Source organism: Erpetoichthys calabaricus, chromosome 15 (genome assembly GCF_900747795.2).
Source record: "Erpetoichthys calabaricus chromosome 15, fErpCal1.3, whole genome shotgun sequence".
NCBI lineage: Eukaryota > Metazoa > Chordata > Cladistia > Polypteriformes > Polypteridae > Erpetoichthys > Erpetoichthys calabaricus.
In genome coordinates, this window is record NC_041408.2 from 101,669,375 (window position 1) to 101,696,194 (window position 26,820).

General features: G+C 40.6%; 1 protein-coding gene across 1 annotated transcript; it reads left to right on the forward strand.

Annotated features, from left to right (window-relative positions):
- Window positions 1-209: 209 nt before the first annotated feature.
- LOC114666209 (lutropin-choriogonadotropic hormone receptor-like) lies at window positions 210-26,188 on the forward strand. Its single transcript, XM_051919263.1, has 7 exons — window positions 210-217; window positions 588-695; window positions 3,096-3,164; window positions 9,327-9,401; window positions 13,096-13,284; window positions 20,270-20,341; window positions 24,812-26,188. Exons 1-7 carry the CDS (start codon window positions 210-212, stop codon window positions 25,977-25,979), a joined length of 1,689 nt encoding a protein of 562 aa, XP_051775223.1. The 3' UTR covers window positions 25,980-26,188.
- The last annotated feature ends 632 nt before the right edge of the window (window positions 26,189-26,820 follow it).

Below are 26,820 nucleotides of genomic sequence, written 5' to 3' on the forward strand. Positions count from 1 at the left end.
ATGGCTAGTAATGTATAAATAAATACATTTTGTGTGATCTACAATATGTGTTCTATTGAAATCGCTGATGGAAATATTCATACATTTTTTAAAAGAGTAACACATTAAATGATATATTTCATAATTTGTTGCACGTTTCATGCTTGTGATTTCATCAGCCTTTGGTACTTGTAACAAGATTATAAAATATAAAGAGTTTATTTTAAACCATGAATTTGTGAGTTATTTCTTTCATATATAAATAAAAAGCTTACTAAAATCTCTTGACAAATGTGTACGTTATATTTGTTCATTTTTTCGCAGTTTTTACGCAAACAGTAAAAGAGCATCTTAACAGGCTTATTAACCCACTCATCTAAAATTATTAATGCAAAATGTTTGCCTTTAAGGGAAATGCATGGTTGAAAAAGTGGAAGTGTTTCTTTAAAAGACTTTTAAATCCCTTAGCTACTTGAAGAAAAATTTGCCTGAATACTGCTTTTGAGTCCAGAGATATTAATTCATCATTACCAAGACGTGAATAACATACATTTAAGCAAAAAGACAATGTCTTGAGGGATGGGCATCAAATAGCTTTCTTTTTTAAGGTATTCATTTTCTTCTATTCTGTATTTTAGGGAGGTTACTGACAACATGTATATTACCACAGTGCCATCCAATGCATTTCTGGGAATGGCTGAGGAATGTTCAATAATGTGAGTAAAGCCACAGGAAGGTAAATGTCTACATCTTTTTTTGTTTGCCAGTCTCATGCTGTGTAGTTTTTGCATGTGTCATATAACACAAAGACCTCTCACTCAACATTTTAAATATGTAGGAAAGCTTTACAATACTTACTCTGGCTCCCTTGAACTAGTAAAGAAAACCCATATTATGAATGACAGTCATTGTCTTCAGCATTTGTGCAGTGTGGCAGACAGCCGGGACCCATGCCCGGCCAGGATGCCCCTACAACACTGGATCCGGGGTAGCAGCCAAGGGATGCACGCTACATCCCCCGGAACACTTGGTGGCATCCCCCATGGGTTGCATCGGGGCCTGTTTTATGGAACACCGGAGCTCATCCTCTTTGGGCTTCATGGCCTCCACCATGGGGAGCTGCAAGGCTTCCTGAGCCCATGTGGGTGGCAACGCAAGCCACACCCGGAAGTGCAGCCTAATTTAGGTTAATTAGCACCTGAAGCACTTCCGGGTGGGCTATAAAGGGAGACTGCAGCCACTACTCAGGGCGCCAGCCCCCTTCCTTTGTTTTACTCAACGAGCCTAATCAGGGCAGGTGTGAAGTGAAACTAACCAGGAGAATAAAGTTGTGGTCTCTAACAACATTCCTCAGACTGACAAAGCTGATTGGATGAGCAGTGAAACGTATCTACCTAACAAGAAAGAAGTCCAGTTGCCATGACTCAACTACCAGATACCTATTTAAATGCGACCCCCAAGAATGTGTTCTTTACCCTCACATTTTGCCAGATGCTGGTCAGTTTGAGGGTAATGTATGTAACTGAACTAGTATTCCTTTTCTATCCTAGAAGTCCTTATATACTATGAAACTGACATATTTCCAATTTGTGACTATGGTCCCAATTAACTATTTACTTGCTGTCCGACTGCTTCTTCTGCTATACCTACCACAGCCTCATCTGAAAGCACTGCAGATATGAAAACATACCTTTTACTGACAAAGGTAATGATACTCCTAAGCAGCTGAAAAGCATCCAAAAACCCCTCCTAAAGGAACAAATGATATAAACAGTACTGCTCGACCCCTTAATGGCACACCAAAACAGATTTTTTTCAGTTCAACAGGTGCAGTTTAGTTAAATTTCACACCGAAGTAACATGCGGCACAACTAACACCAGCCTGCGACACAAAATAACTGGTCGTCTCCTAAGACAATTCAGAACTCTTCTGGGTCGTAAATTTAGAAGAAAAAAACAACATCCTCTTGGCTCATCAAATCAAAACAGCCATTTATGCTAACCTGCCTTTCCAGTCTTTGACTGCGACAACTTATTTGTAACAGGCTTCCTTCTCTAGAAATACTGCAGGTTATATACACAACACAACTGGCCAGGTTCAATGGTTTACCAAGAATACCTGTGTGTAAACTGAACCAGGATGAATGTAAATCAAATAATTTTGAAGTATAATTTATCAAAAGATGCAGGTTTCTAAAGCAAGTAAACATTGATTATGATGAAAGTATTTAGGAGCGAGGCAGACACAAGTTAGCTCCTGATCCTGTCTGTCTGCCCCCCTTAACACAACGCACACAGAGCACCACAACATTTCACTCTAAACTTTGAGAAAGTGTTTTCAGGGTAAAGCCAGAACTTCAAAGATTTAAACATATTAAGAATGGAAAGTGCCTATGGTTAAATACCAAAAGAGAGGGAGAGGGGAAAAGACTGCTCGGCAGTTTCTTGAATTAATTTGTAAATCTGAATAGATTACACCTTACAGATACTGTAACTGTAGGAGGAAATCATAAAAGCACTTCCATTAGCAATTCCTTTACTCACAAAATGCAGGACAGAATTGATTTAACTGCCTTTCCCAAGGTTTCTTCCATTTTTCCCTACAAGGTTTTTTTTTTGGAAGTTTTTCCTTGTCTTCTTAGAGAGTCGAGGCTGGGGGGCTGTCAAGAGGCAGGGCCTGTTAAAGCCCATTGCGGCACTTCCTGTGTGATTTTGGGCCATACAAAAATAAATTGTATTTATGAAAAGATAATTGTTTAGTCATTTGTTACGTCTTATAAATCCAGCAAATAGTTTAGAAAACCACGGTGATGCTATTTTATGTTGAAATATTCCTAAAGTCCACCCATGCATAGTCAATTTTACTAAATAATTTCTATATTCTTGTACTATATTTTACTACAGTAGATCTATGGAATGTGCAAAAATACAATTACTTTACTATCATGTTATTCACTGACAACCCTGTTATCGAGTATAAATATAGTTAACCCAAAATTACATTACTAAAGTGAACTGGAGAAAAATATCTATTGTGGTTTTGACAGAAAACAGGAAAAAAGACAAAGGTATGTTCATGATGTTGTACTAAGAATGTGTTCTTTTTATTTTTTCAGGAACCTTTTTAAAAATGGATTTAAAGTTATACAGAAACATGCATTCAATGGGACAAAGCTGAAAAAACTGTATGTATTCTGTTTTTAGATTTCTGTTTTTGTAGATTTTATTTTTTTTCTCCAGCCGTCTGGAGTTTTTTTTTTTTTTTTCTGTCCCCCCCTGGCCATCGGACCTTTTTTTTTTTTTTTTTTCTGTGTTAACTAATGTTGTCTTATTTTAATTTCTTATTTTGTCTTTAATTTTTATTTTCTTCATTATGTAAAGCACTTTGAGCTACTTTTGAATGAAAATGTGCTATATAAATAAATGTTGTTGTTGTTGTTTCTTCTACCTAATGAGTCAATCATTGCATGATAGCTGAGCAGCAGTTTTTGGGGTCTATATAACATTTTCTTTTCGTATTATTTATATAAAGATATAATTCAGATTTAGAAAGAACGTATACAAGTGGAATCCCGTTTTAGCGAAATTCATGGGACCATAAAAATGTTGTTATAACGGAAATCTTTTATAACGGAATATGGGAAAAATTCGTATGCTATTGTGACGGTTGTCATCAGCTATTCCCCATCTCTAACGGCAGCAGCACAGGAACAGTTCCATAGCTGCTCTGCTGTGTCTGGTAAACAGTAAACCAAGGGCAAAGCAATTACAGATAAAATTCCGATAAAACAAATATCTTTACAACGAAATTTTCATTACAACAAAGTATTTTTATGGTCCCAACAGCTTCTCCATATGACACAAGTCTATAGAAATCTAGTTACTATGAAATACATTCAGCAGATACTTTCATTACAACAAAGTGCCCAAAAAGACATTGAAATTCCTGAATGAATCATCCACAGAGCAGTTAGTTCTGTAGTCGCAGCTCAGTTGTTCACAACGATCCCCCAAACAGAAACATTGTAAAAAAAAATTTCTTTCTTCGAACTTTCCTCGTACTGTTTTTTTGCTGTTTTTGTTTTTGGTGGTTTTCAGCGGGGGCGGCACGGTGGCGCAGTGGGTAGCGCTGCTGCCTCGCAGGTGGGAGACCTGGGGACCCGGGTTCGCTTCCCGGGTCCTCCCTGCGTGGAGTTTGCATGTTCTCCCCGTGTCTGCGTGGGTTTCCTCCGGGCACTCCGGTTTCCTCCCACAGTCCAAAGACATGCAGGTTAGGTGGATTGGCGATTCTAAATTGGCCCTAGTGTGTGCTTGGTGTGTGGGTGTGTTTGTGTGTGTCCTGCGGTGGGTTGGCACCCTGCCCGGGATTGGTTCCTGCCTTGTGCCCTGTGTTGGCTGGGATTGGCTCCAGCAGACCCCCGTGACCCTGTGTTCGGATTCAGCGGGTTGGAAGATGGATGGATGGATGGTTTTCAGCGATACCTTTTGCTTATTGTTCGTCAACATTTGAAAAAATCCATTGGAATTTAACTCATTGTCACCCTCCTATAGAAATGGCAGACACAAAAAAAACAATAACAGTTCATATTAGAAAAAAAAAACTTTAAATGTTTGTGGCACTCGAGTCTGGCAAAAAGAAAAAAGACTTTGCCAGTGAGTTCAGAATTTCGCCATTGACACCGTCAACTTTCTTGAAAGGCCAGGCAAAAAAAGAAGAAAAATCTCAGGTTGCAAACGTATGCGAAGTGCTGAATTTGAAGACGTCGAAAAAGCCGTTTTTATGTGGTTCGGTGATGCTCCTTCAAAAAACATTCCTATTAATGCAGCACTCATTCAAGAAAATGTGAGCTTTCTAAACTCTCTTGGGACCTCCCCCAACCGGACAACACAACGAAAAGCGTCCTGAAGTGCGATCACCGCCGTCTGTGGAAGACTGTTTATCTGTTGCCGGGGCAACAGCAGGCTCACAGCTCTACTGCAGCTCTTCACCGAAGCAGACAGAAAAGATCTCAATGGGTGATGCAAGGTACATTGTAAATGCAGGGATCAGTATTACTTGGCCCGCTAACCTAGCCACCACCCTGCCTGACTGCTGTGTCTGTGTATAGGAGAGTGGCAGATCACGCTACAATAAATAACCGTGCTGTTCCTGTTTCAAGCTGAATAAAGCTGGTTTTGCTAAAGTACTGAGACTCAGCCTTGTGTTTTGGGGTAGAAGACAAGGACTTATAGCGTGACCTCGATCTTTTAGGATTTGCTTCTGTGGTGCCTCACTGCACCGCTGTGAGCCTGCTGTTGCCCTGCCCAGCAACAGACAAACAATCTTCCACAGACGCGCAGTCGCACTTCAGTACGCACTTCAGCATGTCGTTTCTGTTGGATGGGGGGATCCCAAAAGAGTTCAGAATCCTCACAATATGAAGAACAAGAAAAGGATGATTCAGCTTCTGATTGATAACTGTGCTGCCCACAACATGCTTCCACATTTGGATTTGGATTCCTCCCACCCAATTGCACCGCAGTGCTTCAGCCATTGGATCTGGGCATCATTTGCACCCTGATAGTGTATTATTGCAAGGAAATGCTGAGAAAAATTCTTATCAGCATAGCTTATAGACAGGGGGAGATTAAAATTAACACGAAAGGACTATAGTAACAAATGCAGAATTTCATTACTATGAAATTTTCATTACAACAAAATATTTTTTAGGTCCCTGGCAGATCGTTGTAACAGAATTTTACCTGTAATTGTATCCTGTAGGATCAGGCTTAGCATGTAACATGCTTGTTGCATTATGTTTAGAACATTTAACACTGAGCTCTAACCTGCTGTTCCTCACACTCTTCTGGTCTGCCACAGCGATGATTCTGAGCCGCTGGTTTTTTTAAATCTGAAGATGGGAGATAAAGCAGGGCGATTGCTCCTGTAAAGTAACAGCTCCTATTCTGAATGAAGCCTCAAGACTGTACCTGCCTTCTCTATACAGTAATAAAGTACCTGTATTTTCCTTAGAAACCTGGACTCACCTTTCTGTCTCTCCTGCAACTCAATAACCCAAGCTTGACAATACCCAATACCTGTATTAAAAAAAAAAAAAAACTTATTTCTTAAACTGCAAAAAATATTTTATTTGAAAATCAGACGTTAGATGTCACTTTTTTATATACAGTATATAATAGATATGAATACAAAATGAAAATGAGACGTTAGATGTAACTTTTTTTTCCAGCTTAAACTGACGCCATTTCTCACTTTTGTCTTCATTGCAAAGAATACTTTGAGAAGCACTATGAAGCTCGAACAGTAAGGTATCCACACACAATACAACTACCCACACAGACACTCGATGGAGCACTGACTCCGAATTCAGTTGTGAGTATGATGTCGAGCTTACACTCTCGCTAACCCTTGCCGAGAATGCCCGAGACCAGATATTACTCAACAAACTTTCTTTTAGTCTAACAAGCCTGTCGCAGGGTTCCCGTGAGTCGACGAAACTATAGGCATGGCATTACGTATTTTTTGCATTGCCTTATCATCTTTGGTGGCCATTTTTTGTCAAAAAAACATTCTTTATACTGAAATTTAAATTTGTTAAAACAAAATCCGTTAAATATGATGTTGTATGAGCCAACCAAAAGTATGTGTTATTCTGAAAATGTTTGTTACTTCGGTATTCGCAAAAACAGGATTTGACCTGTATGAACTAAATGTTAAACATTTTTTGTAAACAATAATTTGGAAATGGCTCTAAAGACTGTTTTAATTCTAAAATCTTCAGTACAAAGTTATCTCCAGACTACAGATAGGGGTGGCTTATAAAACTTTATTTCAATAGCTTTAATTTATTGGTTAAAGAAATACAATTAATATTATTGTTTCTTGTGTTTGTTAACACTGCTACCTCATGGATCCAGTGTCCTTGGTTCTAATCCCAAGCCCAGTCTTTCTTTAGAGTTTATAGTTATTCTGCATAGTTTTTCCTTCCACATCCTGAAGGATGTGCAGCTTAGGCTTACTTGTGATCCCAAATTAACCCTGAGGATTGTGTACTTGAGTGGACACTGCAGAGTAATACAGTAGCCTGTCTATGGCTGCTGTTGGGGTACATCCTATCATCTTCACTCCACTGGATTTAGTGGGATTCTGAATGTTAGGTTATTTATTTTCAGTATTCACTGTTAAATGTGCTCAAATATTCAAGTCAAGTGTCTTTAACTATTACAGCAAAACCTTTTGCTGCTGTTTTTATCAGGTTTATTCTCAAGCTTGCAGTGAGATTGTCAATGGAATCAGAAGCATCTGTTGGGAAGACAGATTCTTGACTTTGCTGACAATGCTGTGATGTTTGCAGAGTCAATGGAACCTCTGATCAGGGCTCTCAAGACTGAGCGAGGAGTCTGAGTGTCTGGGCTTGCGAGTGTCTTGAATGACAACCAAGATCCAGGCCTTTAATGACCTCTTAGGCACAGCCATCAGCAGTGTGTCTCTCTGCGGAGAGAGTGTCGACCTTGTCGAGAGGTTTACTTACCTTGGCAGTGACATTCATGTCTCTGGTTGACTGTTCCTATGAAGTCAGTAGATGGATTGGGAGAGCATGGGGGATCATGAGGTCACTGGAAAGGGGTATGTGGCGCTCCCGATATCTTTGCAAAAGGACGAACGTCCAAGTCTTTAGAGTCCTGGTGCTTCCTGTCTTGCTATATGGTTGCGAGACATGGAGGCTATCCAGTGACCTGAGACAAAGACTGGACTCCTTTGGTACTGTGTCTCTTTGGAGAATCCTTAGGTACCAGTGGTTTGACTTTGTGTTAAATGAGCAGTTTCTCACGGGGTCCTGAATGAGGCACATTACCTGCATTGTGAGGGAGTATCAGTTATGGCACTACAGCCATGTGGTGTGATTCCCCGAGGGTGATTCAGCTTATAGGATTCTCATTGTTGAGGATCCGAGTGACTGGACCAGGCCAAGGGGACACCCATGTACTACCTGGCTGCAGCAGATAGAGGGTCATTTCCAGTGGTTGGGACTGTCTGAGGGGTTGCCAACTGGGATTCCTAGCTGTTTAGTTGTGTGGCTGGTGCATACCAGTGCATGCTTCCCAATATGATCTGACCTGACCTGCTCACTTACAGCTCATAAACCAGTGAAATTTTTAATGATCAAAAATGTGATACCCATCTCTAAGTAATTGAAATAAGTTAGAAAATGTACATATGGTGCAACATTATATGTGATTATATAATTATATATATAATATATAATATTATATGAAATATGTGAATTTCCCCTTGGGATTAATAAAGTATCTATCTATCTATCTATCTATCTATCTATCTATCTATCTATCTATCTATCTATCTATCTATCTATCATTAAAGTGCATTAAGGGGCTTAGTTAACTGATCTGAAAGTTGGAGTATTTGAAATATTTTGTGTTAATTTATCATTATCGTTATCATATTTTTGTTCAATAAATATTTTTCTAAGATTGAGACATGTCATAATAGAGTAAAATAAACTAACAGGCATTGATGGCATTGATTAATGTTGTCTTGTTAGTTGCTGGTGGTAGAGGGTCTATGACTTACGCTAATACAAATTTCTTAAACATAAAACGAAGTTGAAATCTCTATTGAAGTCTCAAAGTAAAATTGATGGCTGCTTTGGACCATGATGGAGGGCAGATCTACTTGTTTGCTGACAAATTTATAATGCCAGAGAAACATCCATCCATTATCCAACTCGCTATATCCTAACTACAGGGTCACGGTGGTCTGCTGGAGCCAATCCCAGCCAACACAGGGCACAAGGCAGGAAACAAACCCCGGGCAGGGTGCCAGCCCACCACAGGCCAGAGAAACATTGAATCAGAATGCAGCAGTGATCTTGTTTATAGTGTAAAGTAAATCCTAAGTAAATACTTGCTCACAGGTTGCTTAAAAAATGACATTTACACAATTAATTTCCTATTACATTAATTTCTGTCCAAGAGACTTTTTTACTTTAACTGTTGACTTAGCTCAAGCAGCAGGTATGCTCTCCTTGCTGTTAATAATCTAAAACAACTCAAACAGCACAGCCATAGCAGATGTACTTTAATTCTCATTGGCTCTATTAGCGTATTACATTTCTTTCCATTTAACTTATCAATGACGTAAATTTCTTGTACCTTTCATGGAAGTCTTTTAGAAATAAGTGACTTGGGTTTCTTTTTATCATTTTGTTTTATTCCTTGCAATGGTATCAGTGTTTGCATGTATAGGTGTCATATAAAATGAGTGACAGAAACAAAACTGATGTATTCCCTGTTTGTATTCTTTTTTCTTTTATTATTATTAATAGGTCTCTAAAAGGCAACGAATATCTCCGAAAAATCCATAATGATGCCTTCAAAGGAGCAATGGGACCTACTGTTTTGTGAGTCTGTGTTAATTTTGTATTGTTAGTAGAAATGTTACCATCATCTATATTTTTTGAAGTAGCAAGAATTTGCTGACTACTGACTTAGTCTTCTGTGTACTCTGGCTTTGTACATCTATGAAAAGAGCCTGAAAGACAAAAAAAAACCTTTCATGATGAACAATTCCTACAAAACCAGCGTACCAGCTGCAGGATTGGTTTAGAGCAGTGCTTCCCAAACTCGGTCCTCTGGGCCCACTGTGGCTGCAGATTTTTGTTCCAACCAGATTCATAATCAGTGACAAAACCTAATAACACTGATCTCATCTCACTAGCTGGTATTTGCTTCTCTTATTCTACATTCAGAAAAGCACAGCAGGGCAATGTTCACACTGTACCAAAAAATGACTCGACTCCAATTGTAGGCTCCTATCTAATTTTTTTTTTTTTTTAAATAATTTCATTTGACTGTTGAATTAAGTTATCCAACTGAGTGTGTGCAGATGTCAATCCTGAATGTGCCCTTCATGTGTAAAATTAATAACATTTTGTTAAATGGATGTGACCAGTGGAGCATCTGTTAGTGAAGAGAGATTCACGGATCTTGACTTTGCTGATGATGCTGTGATCTTCACAGAGTCAATGGACGCTCTGATCAGGGCTCTCAAGAGACTGAGTGAGGAGTCTGAGTGTCTGGGCTTGCGAATGTTCTGAATAAAAACCAAAATCCAGGCCTTTAATGACCTCTTAGGCACAGCCATCAGCAGTGTGTCTGTCTGCGGAGAGAGTGTTGACCTTATTGAGAGGTTTACTTACCTCGGCAGCAACATTCATGTCATGAAGTCGCTGTAAAGGGGTGTGTGGCACTCCCAATGTCTCTGCATGAGGATGACGGTCCAAGTCTTTAGAGTCCTGGTGTTTCCTGTCTTGCTATATGGTTGCGAGACATGGACGACGCTATCCAGTGACCTGAGACGAAGACTGGACTCCTTCAGTACTGTGTCTCTTTGGAGAATCCTTGGGTACCAGTGCTTTGACTTTGTGTTAAATGAGCAGTTGCTCACGGGGTCCTGAATGAGGCACATTACCTGCATTGTGAGGGAGTGTCAGTTATGGCACTACAGCTGTTTACATTTATAAGACGTTTACAAATATTTCTGCTTTTGCTATATATTTAAATGCTTAACTCTCTTTTGTTGATTTCATTATATTTTGCCCTCTCTCTGTGCAGTTTTCCCCCTTCATTGTATCTTATTAATGACCATTAAAAACGAGTAGAGCAGACACCCAGACAAACAACACTGAATCGAGAAAGGCTGCAAGTACTTTAGCATCAGACCACCAATTAGTAAATAATGGATTAATTATACAATTACAACACCTGGAAAAGTAGAATGAAAATTAAATTTGTTAAAAAGAAAAAAAAATACATTATTCCTATATAACTACTTGGTACATTAAAAATTTTTTTTTTAACAAACTTCATCCATCCATCCATTTTCCAACCCGCTGAATCCGAACACAGGGGTCTGCTGGAGCCAATCCCAGCCAACACAGGGCACAAGGCAGGAACCAATCCCGGGCAGGGTGCCAACCTACCGCAGGACACACACAAACACACCCACACACCAAGCACACACTAGGGCCAATTTAGAATCGCCAATCCACCTAACCTGCATGTCTTTGGACTGTGGGAGGAAACCGGAGCACCTGGAGGAAACCCACGCGGACACGGGGAGAACATGCAAACTCCACGCAGGGCGGACCCGGGAAGCGAACCCGGGTCCCCAGGTCTCCTAACTACGAGGCAGCAGCGCTACCCACTGCGCCACCATGCCGCCCTTTTTAACAAACTTTGTTTTCTAATTTCTATATTGTTCCCAAACCACAGAACTCAGGAAATAACAGTTCACTTAATTAGCCCAGGAGTCCAATTAAGAACAGAGACTGGTTGGAACAAAAATCTGCAGCCACAGTGGGTCCCCAGGCCCAAGGTGGGAAGCACTGGTTTGGACCATTAGTTCACCTGCTGCCTTATGTATCTCAGCGGTTTGTGAGTTATACTCCATCACCAAAAGTACGACATGAATCCTTTTGTTTTTGGCAGTTTCAGCATTTTATTTGTTGAATAAATCCTAAGTAAATACTTGCTCACAGGATGCTTAAGTGGGCGGCACGGTGGCGCAGTGGGTAGCGCTGCTGCCTCGCAGTTAGAAGACCTGGGTTCGCTTCCCGGGTCCTCCCTGCGTGGAGTTTGCATGTTCTCCCCGTGTCCGCGTGGGTTTCCTCTGGGCGCTCCGGTTTCCTCCCACAGTCCAAAGACATGCAGGTTAGGTGGATTGGCGATTCTAAATTGGCCCTAGTGTGTGTGCTTGGTATGTGGGTGTGTTTGTGTGTGTCCTGCGGTGGGTTGGCACCCTGCCCGGGATTGGTTCCTGCCTTGTGCCCTGTGTTGGCTGGGATTGGCTCCAGCAGACCCCCGTGACCCTGTGTTCAGATTCAGCGGGTTGGATAATGGATGGAGGGAAGGTTGCTTAAATATTTACACAATTAATTTCCTATTACATTAATTTCTGTCCAAGTTTTTTACTTTAACTGTTGATTTAGCTCAAGCAGCAGGTATACTCTCCTTGCTGTTAATAATCTAAAACAACTCAAACAGCACAGCCATAGCAGAGGTGCTTTAATTCTCATTGGTTCTATTAGCTTATTACATTTCTTTCCATTTAACTTATCAGTGACATAAATTTCTTGTACCTTTGTTCAAAAGTTGAATCATTCAGGACTTCCCAAATGCTTCATGGTCCCCTAACCAGTATTTATATCTTGCAAAAATCTGCCCGCCTCCCTTTAACCTCCAGGTGCTTGCAGCCTAATAGGATGTTATGTATGCATGTTATACAGTATATGTATGTAGTCTACCTATAGTCTGTATATTTTAAAATATTTTTAGAGTTTTCTCCCACCCTCCAAGGGCAGGTATGTTAAGTTAAATGATGACTCTCATATGACCGGGCTGTTAGTGAGCATGCCCTGTAATCTACCGGAATCTTGGCAGTCTTTTGTGCTAAATGCTGCTCAGACAGGGTCCAGATGCCTGCAACTTGGAAGAGATGGAAAAGACGAGCTCAGAAAAAATATAAATGGACGAATCTTCTCTGGCTAAAACTAAAGTTTCTTTATCTTAAACGTGATTTACTCTTCTACATGTCCATTGGCCTCTTTAAATGGTGGATAAGGAATCCAAGCAAACACGTAACAGGGGTTGGCAAAAGTAGGTTTACAGTTGTTCCTATGGAAGTAGACATGCAGGTTATGATTAATACAATAGTTTTATTAACTTTAAAGAGTGACACAACGCACTTAGGTACAATCTCTGTGTTTTGCGTACTCACAACTGCAAACCTACTTTGGCCCACCATTGTATTTGTTTCATGTTCAGACAAACATGATAGCCTGAATGGTTACCTTCTAACTGAAAAATGTCAAAGAAAATCTAAAACTATGTACACATTCATCGATTTAAACGTATGGCTCTTCCAATATATTTTTATGAATCCAAAGTTTAAAAAGTCCTTCACAATTAGACTGATCACAAGAAGATTGTAGAAATAAGGCTAGTTTTACAATATAATGGACCTGAACTTCCTTGGAATTATGAATTCAGGTGAACTTCTGTATCATCCACTGCTTTTATTTCCATTTTTTTCAGAGATGTTTCTTCAACTGGTCTTCAGCTTCTGCCAACCTATGGACTTCAATCTGTTAAAGTTTTATTTGCACAAACGGCTTACGCTTTTAAAGTGTTGCCCCCCTTAGATATATTTGCTAATCTAGAGGAAGCACATTTAACATACCCCAGCCACTGCTGTGCGTTTCGAAATTGGATGCTGAAAAAAACGTAAGTATGCCAAATACTGTAGCAATTTCCATGTACATTAATGGTTAGGAATTAAAAGAATCGTTCGGTTGGTGTTTTTTGGCAGTTTTCTACTGGTAATGTCATTGCTGACACTTTGTGTGCTCGTTTACCCAAAGACGTTATTTGTCGTTATGGGGCATTCATACACGTTGTCACAGCAGCAGCCATTAACAGACAATAAGGCACTACTCTGAGTAGCTGCACTTGGTTCTTAAAAACTCATCAGATGAAGAAGCCGGGCTTCTGAAGTAGTTCTTAGGTTTTAGATTTGTGTGGTTTAAGAGCTTTGGGCTGTTTAAAATGAGTTCAGTTTTTGCTTGTTCATTTTCTTTTCATTTGCTGTAGTGATTTTAATGTGACTGACCTGGCCTGTCTGATTGCTCTTGAGGGATGCCCCTAATCTAACGTCTTGCCACACACTACACCGTAAATCACTCCTCAAACAACCACACAAGCACAACATAAGTGCAGACTTTAGAATTTCATCTCTGAACTTCCCACTGACTTGTTTTTAAAGTTTCAGCATTGCAGACTCCAGTGAGTAATTTAGAAAGTCAAGAAGGTAAAGAAGCTGGCAAATCCCTTACATGAGCTTATAGACAAACCTGCTGCTTTACAGTAGATTATCAATGGGAGAGTCACTGCAGTACCAGTTGTTTTAGTCAAAGGACTGTACATCCCAGCATTATGCTGTGGAAAAGAATGGTGGTAGCAGATTTCTAAATGAATATAAAACCATTCTCTCATTCTGTATTGACCACCTGAAAACTACACTAAACATTTCTTTACTTTTCTCTGGTGGCCACATCTTTAACAGAACTCAGCAATTTCTGTCTTCATAGCTTTTAAAGTTTATTGCTAGAATTTGAGGCCGTTTTTAATGTGCCCAGGGAAAAAAAAGCCTATGACTAGACTGTGAGTTGTGACTGTGACTTTGTGAGCAAAACATCATATGCAGAATAATCCTTAGAGGAGCCCACGTTCCAAACGAGAGAGATTTACTACAAAAAAATAAAGGATAACAGGGAAGACATCAAATCTTCTTTCTTCTTCTTCTTCTTTCAGCTGCTCCCCTGTTAGGGGTTGTCACAGCAGATCATCTTGTTCTGTTACACCCATCACCTGCATGTCCTCTCTCACCACATCCATAAACCTTTGCTTAGGCCTTCCTCTTTTCCTCTTGCCTGTCAACTCTATCCTTAGCATCCTTTTGCCAATATACCCAGCATCTCTCCTCTGCACATGTCCAAACCAATGCAATGTCGCCTCTCTGACTTTGCCTCCCAACCGTCCAACCTGAGCCGACCCTCTACTGTACTCATTTCTAATCCTATCCATCCTCGTCACACCCAATGCAAATCTTAACATCTTTAACTCTGCTACCTCCAGCTCGGTCTCCTGCTTTCTGGTCAGTGCCACCGTCTACAACCCATATAACATAGCTGGTCTCACTACCGTCCTGCAGACCTTCCCTTTCACTCTTGCTGATACCCGTCTGTCACAAATTTATCCTGACACTCTTCTCCACCCATTCCACCCTGCCTGCATTCTCTTTTTCACCTCTCTTCCAAAATCCCTTTTACTCTGTACTGCTGATCCCAAGTATTTAAACTCATCCACCTTTGCCAACTCTACTCTCTGCATCCTCACCATTCCACTGACCTCCCTCTCATTTACACACATGTATTCTGTCTTGTTCCTACTGACCTTCTTTCCTCTCCTCTCTAGAGCATATCTCCACCTCTCCAGGGTCTCCTCAACCTGCTCCCTACTATCGCTTCAGATCACAATGTCATCAGCAAACATCATACTCCACAGGGGCTCCTGTCTAATCTCGTCTGTCAACCTGTCCATCATCATTGCAAATAAGAAAGGGCTCAGAGCCAATCCCTGATGTAATCCCACCTCCAACTTGAATGCATCCATCACTCCTACCACAGATCTCACCACAGTCACACTTCCCTCGTACATATCCTGTACAACTCTTACATACTTCTCTGCCTCTCCCGACTTCTTCATACAATACCACAGCTCCTCTCGAGGCACCCTGTCATATACTTTCTCCAGGTCCACAAAGACGCAATGCAACTCCTTCTGGCCTTCTCTATACTTCTCCATCAACACCTTCAGAGCAAACATTGCATCTCTGGTGCTCTTTTTTGGCATGAAACCATACTGCTGCTCACTAATCATCACCTCACTTCTTAACCTAGCTTCCACTACTCTTTCCCATAACTTCATGCTGTGGCTCATCAATTTTATTCCCCTGTAGTTACTGCAGTCCAGCACATCCTCTTTATTCTCAAATATCGGCACCAGTACACTTCTTCTCCACTCCTCAGGCATCCTCTCACTTTCCAAGATTCCATTAAACAATCTGGTTGAAAACTCCACTGCCATCTCTCCTAAACACCTCCATGCTTCCACAGGTATGTCATCTGGACCAACGGCCTTTCCATTCTTCTTCCTCTTCAAAGCTGTCCTTACTTCCTCCTTGCTAATCCGTTGCACTTCCTGATTCACTATCTCCACATCATCCAACCTTCTCTCGCTCTCATTCTCTTTTTTCATTAACCTCTCAAAGTACTCTTTCCATCTGCTCAACACACTCTCCTCGCTTGTGAGTACATTTCCATCTGTATCCTTTATCATCCTAACCTGCTGCACATCTTTCTTAGCTCGGTCCCTCTGTCTAGGCAATCGGTACAGGTCCTTTTCCTCCCTCCTTGGTGTCCAACCTCTCATACAACTCATCATACGCCTTTTCTTTAGCCTTCACCACCCCTCTCTTCACCTTGCGCCTTATCTCCTTGTACTCCTGTCTACTTTCTGCATCTCTCTGACTATCACACTTCTTATTTGCCATCCTCTTCCTCTGTATACTCTCCTGTACTTCCCCATTCCACCACCAGGTTTCCTTTTCCTCCTTCCTCTGTCCAGATGTCACGCCAAGCACCCTTCTTGCTGTCACCTTACTACATCTGCTGTAGTTTCCCAACTGTCTGGTAACTCTTCACTGCCACCCAGTGCCTGTCTCACCTCTTGCCTAAACTCAACCTTGCAGTCTTCCTTTTTCAACTTCCACCATTTGATCCTTGGCTCTGCCCTCACTCTCTTCCTCTTCTTGATCTCCAACGTCATCCTACAGACCACCATCCTATGCTGTCTAACTATCTTTCCCCTGCCACCACTTTGCAGTCTTCAATCTCCTTCAGATCAACTCTTCTGCATAGGATGTAATCTACCTGTGTGCAGCTTCCTCCACTCTTGTATGTAACCCTATGTTCTGCTCTCTTCTTAAAATATGTATTCACCACAGCCATGTCCATCCTTTTGGCAAAATCCACTATCCTCTGACCTTCTTCATTCCTCTCATTGACACCATACCTACCCATCACCTCCTCGTCTCCTCTGTTCCCTTCACCAACATGTCCATTGAAATCCGCTTCAATCACCACTTTTTGTCCCTTGGGTACACTGTTCATCACTTCATCCAACTCACTCCAAAAATCTTTTTTCTCATCCATTGCACACCCAACTTGCAGGGCATATGCACTAACAACATTTATCATCACACCTCCACTTTCCAGCTTCATAATCATTACTCTCCTGAACAGTCTTTTCACCTCCATAACACTCTTGACCTACTGTTCCTTCAGAATAACCCCTACTCCATTTCTCCTCCTGTCCACACCATGATAGAGCAATTTGAATCCACTACTCCGATCCACCTGGCCTTACTCCCCTTCCATTTAGCCTCTTGCACACACAATATTTCAACCTTCCTTCTCTCCATCATATCTGCTAACTCTCTCCCCTTACCAGTCATACTGCCAACATTCAAAATTCCTACCTTTGGTTCCTCCTCTCCTTCTGCCTCCGGACATGTCTCCCCCCTCTTCTTCTCTTTCTTATTCTTCCTCTTCGGCCAACAGTAGCCCAGTTCCCGCCAGCACCCTGTTGGCTAACAGTACTGGTGGCGGTCATTGTTAATTTGTATTGTTGTCCACATATTGATTTGGAAAAATTTTACACCGGATGCCCTTCCTGACATAACCCTCCCCATTTATCCGGGCTTGGAACCGGCACGAAGAAACACACTGGTTTGTGCATCCCCTGTGGCTGGGTTAGGGAAGACATCAAATGAAAGATGTAAAAGAAACACAATAACGACTAAGCCCTTTGGGCCTAACTACACAGAATAAGGCAGATCTCACTGCCATTTAAGCCATACAGTATGTGTCTCACCATCTTCCTTTTCATCGCTTGCCCTCATTTCCTAACAATGGTCTTTTCTACCATTCCATTGAGCGAGTCCTTATCATTGCTTCCAACTCAAGACACTTCCTCAGAAAGAATTTAGAACCTCTTTTAAAGTTAGACACAGGAGTACTTGCAGTTTCAAGCCTGTATTCCTGAGAAACATCTCTAGGTCATCTAGAAGCCCATAAAAGATCTCTGACCAGCCTGATTGAGTTCTGTGAAGCAGCTTCCATTTACCTTCCACAGGGGGGTGTTTTTGGAGTATAAATCTTAGCAGCATTACTCTGCTGCCACCTACTTGTCTAAGGGACTGACAACTGTTCAAAGCCATCAGTTGCTATACTTCTCATTATCTAAGCAGCCTAACAGTTCCTGTTACTTTAGCTTTAAAAACTGTTGTTTCAGAAGCTGCTGAAAATATATTAGCTCATTTTAAATAAAACACAAATTGGTGTTATTGCCTAAATAGTATTCTATCAAAAAATAGATGGAGGTCCTATTGGATACAGGAACATCACAACCATAAACACTCTTCTAGTAAAGACTACAGGTGTTTCTGGCTAAAAATGACATATTTCATTATGGATGAGTCACTGTTCCTGTGCTGTTTTAGATATCTATCTGGGAACTAGGCAAGCTTGTTTCTTGGGAAGTAATGTATGCTGTTAATATTACAAGATCAAATTGGATTTATTGAGGGCAGACACTGAGCCACAAACCTTTGACACCTGTATCATACAGTATACTCGCCCACAAAGTCCAATTCTTTAGAAGTCCTGTTGTCTCTGGCCTTAGAAAAAAAAACCTTTGATAGAGTTGGATGGGTTTATCTACTTGCTACAATGCACAGATTCAGGTTTGGCCCCAATATATCTGCATGGATTAAACTGCTCTCTACCATTCTAGAAGCCTCACTCTTCATTAACAACACAAACTCCGAATACTTGAGATTAGAAAGAGGTACTTGACAAGGGTGACTTTCAACACTGGCTTTTCATCTTTGAAATAATCCAGATGTAAAGGGGATTATCAAAGAAGGACTCAAACAGAAAATATCAATATATGCAGAATATATGGTGCTTTATATATCAGCCCCACAATCACCTTTAACTTTAGTCTTGAAATACATTAGAAGAATTAGATAAGATCTCTGGATTTAAGTGTGCTTTTGCCAATGAACTCTCTAGGATTTTATACAAGATTAGATCTCCCTCGATTCATAATGTCAACAGTTTAAATATCATGGGGTAACCATCACAAGTTAAGTATAAAGATATTTTCCAGTACAATTTTGGAAGTACCATGGATAAAATTAAGCAAGATATTAACAGAGGGTTCAACCTCCATCTCAGTTTAACAGGGAGAATTAACACTGTCAAAATGAACATCCTCCCTAAGGTGCTGTATTTATTCCATAGAGAAACAAATCTTTGAATAAATTAGACTCAAATCATAACATTCATCTGGAGTTCAAAATGGCCATGTATTCAAAAGGTGACTTTACAAAGATCTAAAATACAAGGTGGCATGGCACCACCTAACTCTCAATTTTACTACCGGGCAGCAAATATACACTCAATAAAACCTTGAATATCAGCAGAAACTCAAATTCAGACCAGTCTAGCCTGCAATGCAAAACAAATCATGTTCTAAATCTTCCTTGCATGCCCTGCTTTGTGTTCCACTCAATACTGCCTATCTTTAGCACACCAGTAATCCAGTTGTTTACTTACACCATTGTCACAATAATCAACAAGTCCAAAAGAGGTCTGGGGCAGCCACTCATATATTGTATCCTGGCTGCAAAATAGGATTAGATTTGTACTGATCGGAGTCCCAAAACAGAACTGAGGGGATACAGGAAAGATGGCGGCCAGTATAGGAAGTGACGTGAAGAGGGCAGGAACTGGAAGGGTCCTCATCCATAGGCTCGGACCTGGAAGTGACATCATCAGGGCCAGGCGGAATTTCCCGTGAACAGTCTGCAGAAAAGCGAGAAAAAGAATCTGTGCACTACCCTCTCCCGGTCTGGAGAGCAATTACTCTTGTTCAGGCCTTTTAGCTGCCTCCCATGCGCAGGTGTGTGACAGCATTCACTTAAAATGCAGGACACATTTCAATGTAAAGAAGCTCTTTTTCACTCCCATACACAATAATCATCTGTTTCAAACCTCTGAGATGTACTCAGTATTTAACTCATGGAAACCATTAAGGATTAAGACACTAAGAGATCTTTATATAGACATTAATGTATTTGCATCTTATGAAACCTTTTTTTTTTACTTCTGAAAATCAGAAATTTTGTTAAAAGAATTCTTCCCAACTTAGCACATCTCATGCCATAATGACCAGTCTTGATCAAGACTCAGGCAGTATCCTAACAATATATGAACACATTTCTAGGATATACCTCTCAAAGATCCTAGGGAATGGTGGGAAAGAGATCTCTTAATTAGCATCTCAGAAATTGAGTGATGAGTGATATTTTTAGCTTCTCTTATTAGACTTCTTATTCTTCAGAGTACAAACCGCATTTCTCTCTTCCGGGCCACTACAGTATATACTGTAGTTGCTTTATTTGCAATGTAACATGTAGCTATCTCAGCTTGGCTTATTGCATTAGACTTACAGTAGATGCATACTTTTCAAGATTTGTTTATTTTATAACTGATTATGAATGTTTATGCCCTCATTATTATAGGCAAAGCAGTTTTAGTGACTCATTCAGCAACCTCTCCAAACATTGCAGTGATGGGACATTCATTGAAAACCTGTAAGTACAAAAGCTTTGTTGTATTTTACAATTATACAATTACTGCACTGTATATGATTGATTTTTTTATAAACTATAAACATTTCAGAAAATACACAATTAAAAGTGCAGAAGTAATTAATTAGCGGAGACCCCTTTAGGGTGGCCTTAGCTTCTTGCTGTAAGTGAATCCTACAAAGAAGTTGACTTAATTTGATGAGTTAGAATAGCAATTGTGATTTGACCTGCTCCTGCTGGAATTTTGGTTGTCATAGTATGGAGTTTCAGAACGACGCGTCAAACCTAGGCTGTCAAAATTTAGTGTGAAGGCGAAGTATTACAAGTGACAAGATAATCGACTCACTATATATATACATATATATATATATATACATATATATATATAAAATCCTAAGCCTAAAAGTGCAATGATTTTATGTGACTTTTTATGTCACGTTTTTTGTCACGCTTTAAATCGGGCTTATTTTAAAACCTACATATATATGTTTGGTATGATTCTTTTCAGAATTTATCGAACTTAAAATCTAACATCACATTAAAGATTCCTATTCCGTTTTTAAATTATAAACTAAAAAATATCAAGAACTCACCTTCCACGAGACAAGACTTTGTGCCAAGAGATTTAACCACACCTGGGGCCGGAATTAAAAGACAAAGAGTAGATGACAAAGACAGTGGCTGTACAGACTTTTAAATGCTCGAAGCGCCACACAAGATGTATGTCATGTGGCACAGCAGCTGCAACAAGTCAGCAGCTGATCGAACAAAGAGGAGGTAAAAAAAACAACTGTATTTGTTTCCCATTGTATCACCGTTTAAGAGGGGGTTTCGGAGGAGCAACCGCGGCTCCTTGGGGTTTGTTCAGCCCCCGTCTTCACAATGTGAGCGGTAGAGACGCAAAGTGGCTGGCACATAGCGCATGCCGAGGGGGTTGGCAAGTGAAGCGAGCAGGGAATAAGCATCCTAGTTAGTACTAAAAAGAAACACACTAAATAGCCAAGTGTGAATTTGTACATTTTTCAAAACGCTTTGAACTGGATTATTAGTGAAGTGTTTAATTTCTCAAATGAACTTCCTTGATTGACATAAGAAACAAATACTGTATGAGGGTGGGAGGAATTTGACTATATTCAGTGAAGAAAACACATTGCTTAAAGGATGCTTCAGGTGGCTGCTGTCATCGTGAGCTTTGTGTGTTTGTGAGAGTGACGAAGACAGACAGAAAGAGTAACTATGACCTGGCTTACTGCAGCTTCCACTGGCAATAAAGGTCATATTCATCTGGCCACCACTTTTTCAGCCAGAAGAGCAAACCAGTGAAACATTCATGGTTTTTTTAAATTATATTGTTCCCAAAATGTAAACAGGGCCACTAACCTCATTGGATCTCATGGTCTCACATGATTTCTTAGCTCAGGATTACAGACAACTTTCTTTGTTTAACACTGGGATAGCCATAGAGAGAATCTAGGATTTCAATGCATGATAAAAATCCGTGCATTCAATACATAACAATACAATTTCATTTGCAACGTGCCAAATGTGTCACTTTGTAAGCAGGTATATTTTTCATATTGATATATTTTAATGGCATTATTGCACTCTAAATTTCATACCCAAAATAAACTGCTATTACTCCTTTCTTGCTGCAAATGGCTGAAGAGTAGCAAGTACAACACTTTTTTTTTTAAAGAAAGTATATAGTATAGTATAGTATAAGCAGTGTGGTGGAGTAGTTAAGGCTTTGGACTTTAAACCCTGTAGTTGTTGGTTCAGATCCCACTACTGGCATTGTGTGACCCTGAGCAAGTCACTTGACCTGCCTGTGCACCAATTGGAAAAACAACAGTAATGTAAGCAATTGTGTCATAAATGTTGTAAGTCAACTTGGATAAAAATGTCAGCCAAGTAACTAAATGTAAAATAAAGTACATGATTAAAAACCTTTATTTACACCAATATCAACTTTTAAAAAAAGACACAAAAATATGGTGCATTAGAGATTTTTCTCCCAAAAACTGCATATAACCAAGACATTTTTAGGATACACAACCCTTCAATCCAGTTTCTTTTGTGCCCCAGTCTATCAGCTGTCATTGTACTAAGTTTATATCTCATATCCCTTTGCACTGTTTGGCACAAGGTATGCCCCTGTTTGTCCCTTTTTGGAAACATTTAGTCTCTTACACCTAAAACAAGTAATGCAGTTGCAGTTATACAGTATATTTATGTTTTAGAACACACACAAACACTTTAAATCCAGGCCTTTAATGACCTCATGGGCACAACCATCAGCAATGTCTCTGTCTGCGGAGGGAGTGTCAAACTCGTCAAGAGGTCTACTTACCTCGGCAGTGACATTCATGTCTCTGGTGATTCTTCCTATGAAGTCAGTAGATGGCCAAGTCTAAATTGGTGCCACTGTAATAGATTTTGTTAAAATGTTGCACCAACGTAATTTTCGAATTGGCCGGGACCAACCTCACCCTAAACATACACCAATACTATCATGGATAACATACAGAATCCTTTTGTTTGGTTAAAAAATAATGTATTTGCTCAATTACCAGTTTACAGGCCGCCCATGCTAGCCAGCAACTTTGTGGGGATCCCATGAAGTGTGTTCTGCTCCTACTCTGTTCAATGCTTGCATGGATTGGGTGGTGGGCAAGGTTGTGGGGTCCAGTGGCTGTGGGGCATCTGTTGGTTAAGAAAGATTCACTGATCTTGACTTTGCTGATGATGCTGTGATCTTCGCGGAGTCAATGGAGGCTCGGATCAGGGTGCTTGAGAGACTCAGTGAGGAGTCTGAGTGTCTGGGCTTGCAAGTGTCCTGGATAACAACCAAGCTCCAGGCCTTTAATGACCTCTTTGGCACAGCCATCAGCAGTGTATTTGTTTATGGAGAAAGTGTTGACCTTGTTGAGAGGTTTACTTACCTGGGCAGTGACATTCATGTCTCTGGTGACTCCTCCTTTGAAGCCAGTCGGATTGGGAGAGCATGGGGGGTCATGAGATCGCTAGAAAGGGGTGTGTGGCACTCCCGATATCTATGCAAAAGGACGAAGGTCCAAGTCTTTAGAGTCCTGGTGCTTCCTGTCTTGCTATATGGTTGAGAGACATGGACGCTATCCAGTGACCTAAGATGAAGACTAGACTCCTTCAGTACTGTCTCTCTTTGGAGAATCCTTGGGTATCATTGGTTTGACTTTGTGTCGAATGAACATTTGCTCACAGAGTTCCGAATGAGGCACACTACCTGCATTGTGAGGGAGTGTCCATTACAGCACTATGGCCATTTGCTGTGATGCACCGAGGGTGATCTGGCTTGGAGGATCCTCATTGTTGAGGACCTAACTGGCTAGACCAGGCCAAGTAGATGTCCACGTAACACTTGGCTGAGGTAGATAGATGGTCATTTCTGGAGGGTGGGACTGGACAGAGTGTCTGCCTGGCGGGTTCCTAACCAGGATCTCGAGCTGTACTAGTGCATGCTCCTTAACCTGACCCAACCTGACACAAAGTCAAACCAGCAGTTGCCCATAGAGTCCCAAATGAGGCATATTACCTGCACTATGGCCATGTGGTGCAATTCCCCGAGGGTAATTTGGGTGACAGGATCCTCTTTGCTGAGGGCCCAAGTGGCTGGACCAGGCCAAGGAGGCACCCATGTAACACCTGACTGCAGCAAATAAATGGTCATTTCCAGGGGGTGGAACTGGACTGCGTGTCTGCCTAGGGGGTTGCCAACTGGGCTCCCAAGCTGTTTTCATTGTGTGGTGGGTACGGCAACATGCTGTACCAGTGCAGGCTCCCCAACCTGACGTGACCTGACACTGAAACAACAAGTAAACAATTTGTAACTATGTAAGTATAATTATGTACTCATCCAAACCTTTAATTTCAAAATTTTTCATGCCAGTCCTTGAAACAATTTTGTTTACTACTCGACTCAGAGGAAGCTTTCATTTTGTACACTAGATTGGGTTTTTGTGCTGCAATTCACCCATCATCTCCTGCCTTCTATTACAGCTGCCCTACTGATTTGTTTCTCTTCTTGTTGTTGTTGCTTTTTTCTCACAATTCTAATCTGGAATAAACCAAGTACATACACACAGTTTCATATTGGCTTCCTTCTCTGCTCGGTTACAGGAGTGAAGACAATGCCGTTGCTGGCAGGTTTTTTTTTCCATAGAAAAAGGACAGCCTCCATCAAAACCAAGGAGCAGATAATGTGGTCATTAGCTACTCACTACTAGCAATTAAATTATAAAATGAAGTAAACATAAATTCATACATTCATACATTAGTACCACATACTGTAAGCTAAAGGCACTTGTTTTCTTTGGCAGAAAAGGGGATGCATCTTTACTGAAGGGTTTTTGTAGATTTGTATTAAGTTTTTTCAAGCTAATAAATATACATGCTGTACAGTGCAAATAATAATTATCTGTTTTTGTTTTTTGTCAGCTTTCTTGAAGGGATTGACTCCTACAATTTGGACCTTCAGTATCCGGAGTTGGACACCTGCAAGATAGAAATTCCCTTAAAATGCACACCAAAGCCCGATGCTTTCAACCCCTGTGAGGACATCATGGGCTACAGCTTCCTAAGAGTCCTGATTTGGATTATACATATCTTCGCTATTATGGGGAACTGTGTTGTTCTTTTGGTTTTAGTCACTAGCCAATACAAGCTCACAGCTCCTAGGTTCCTCATGTGCAATCTTGCCTTTGCAGACTTTTGCATGGGTGTCTACTTGCTCATGATTGCCTATATTGACTACAGCTCAAAAGGCCAGTATTACAACCATGCAATTAAATGGCAAACTGGGGCAGGCTGCGGCATAGCAGGATTTTTATCTGTTTTTGCAAGTGAACTTTCCATATACACACTAACGATTATCACACTGGAGCGCTGGCATACCATCACGTATGCTATGCAGTTGGAGAGAAAGCTTCGGCCAAGGCATGCTGTACTTATCATGGCAGGCGGATGGGCATTTTCTCTGATCATGGCTTACTTGCCAATCTTGGGCATCAGCAGTTATGCAAAGGTTAGCATGTGTTTGCCAATGGACATTGAAACACCACTTGCTCAAGGTTATATCATCGTAATTTTGATTCTCAACATTGTTGCTTTTGTCATCATATGCACCTGCTACATTAAGATCTACTTAAATATACGAAACCCAGAATTTGCAGGTAAACACAGTGATGCCAAGATTGCCAAGAAGATGGCTATACTAATCTTCACCGATTTTTTGTGCACAGCCCCCATAACTTTTTTTGCCATATTAGCTGCTTTTAAACTGCCCCTCATTTCTGTTAGACACTCCAAGATACTTTTGGTTTTATTCTATCCCATCAACTCGTGTTCAAATCCATTCTTGTATGCCATTTTTACCAAGACATTCAGAAGGGACTTCTTCATGCTAATGAGCAGACTTGGCTGCTGCAAGACACACGCTAACACATACCGAACGCACAGCTTCTCGATGCAGAAATCCAATGTAATAAACCTTAGCTCTGTTAGCAGCACCAACCGGAGCAGCCAAGCGGTATTTACTGTGACTACATTCCAGTGCCAGTGTTCTGCAGTGACAGGGAAGCAAGGGAAGTGCCTGAGTCTTCCATAGATGAATGCATTGGAACGTCTGGAAATTAATCATCGACATCAAGGATCTTTACGCCTAGTAAGCCTTCATTGTGGTGCTTTTCAAACACAAACGGAATAATGTGAACTTCAGATTTTTCACCGTATTCTATAAAATTGTGGGAAAGAATGCAAGCAGAAAGCGTTCCTAAATACGTTGGAAGGACTATCCAGCAAATATGGTTTTAAAATGTGCCCACAGGAACACGTTCTTGTTGCATAAACCGTTAGCTATAGAGTTAATTTATTAAAAAAAATCTTTACATATAATGTACTGTGTACTTTTTTCATTTTAGTATGCCACAGTAAGTAGTATTTTATTATTTTACTTTAAATCCTTATTTTAATAATCCACTCATGAAATCACTTTGGTTTGGACATGTGCAGAGTAGAGATGCTGGGTATGTTGGGAGAAGGGTGCTAAGGATAGAGCTGCCAGGTAAGAGGAAGGCCTAAGAGAAGGTTTATGGATGTGGTGAGAGAGGACATGCAGGTGGTGGGGGTAACAGCAAGATGTAGAAGACAGGAAGATATGGAAGAAGATGATCTGCTGTGGCGACCCCTAACAGAAGCAGACAAAAGAAGAAGATTAATGAAATCACTAATGACATAGTTGCCATATAAACTGCTGGCTTTGAATGTAACTATGCAGGGTTATTAGGGGATTACTATGCACAGCATCCTCAAAATAAGACGGACAGATTTTATACATTGCTAAGGTCTCTTCTTAATTGATAATGGTTTATAGCAAGGAGTACATGGGTCATGAACAATGACAATATATATATATATATATATATATATATATTTAGAAGAAATGAAAC

Coding starts and splice junctions, on each gene's coding strand:
- LOC114666209 (XM_051919263.1), top strand. Junction 3,165..9,326: donor GGGACAAAGCTGAAAAAACT/GTATGTATTCTG, acceptor TATTATTAATAG/GTCTCTAAAAGGCAACGAAT. Junction 20,342..24,811: donor GGGACATTCATTGAAAACCT/GTAAGTACAAAA, acceptor GTTTTTTGTCAG/CTTTCTTGAAGGGATTGACT.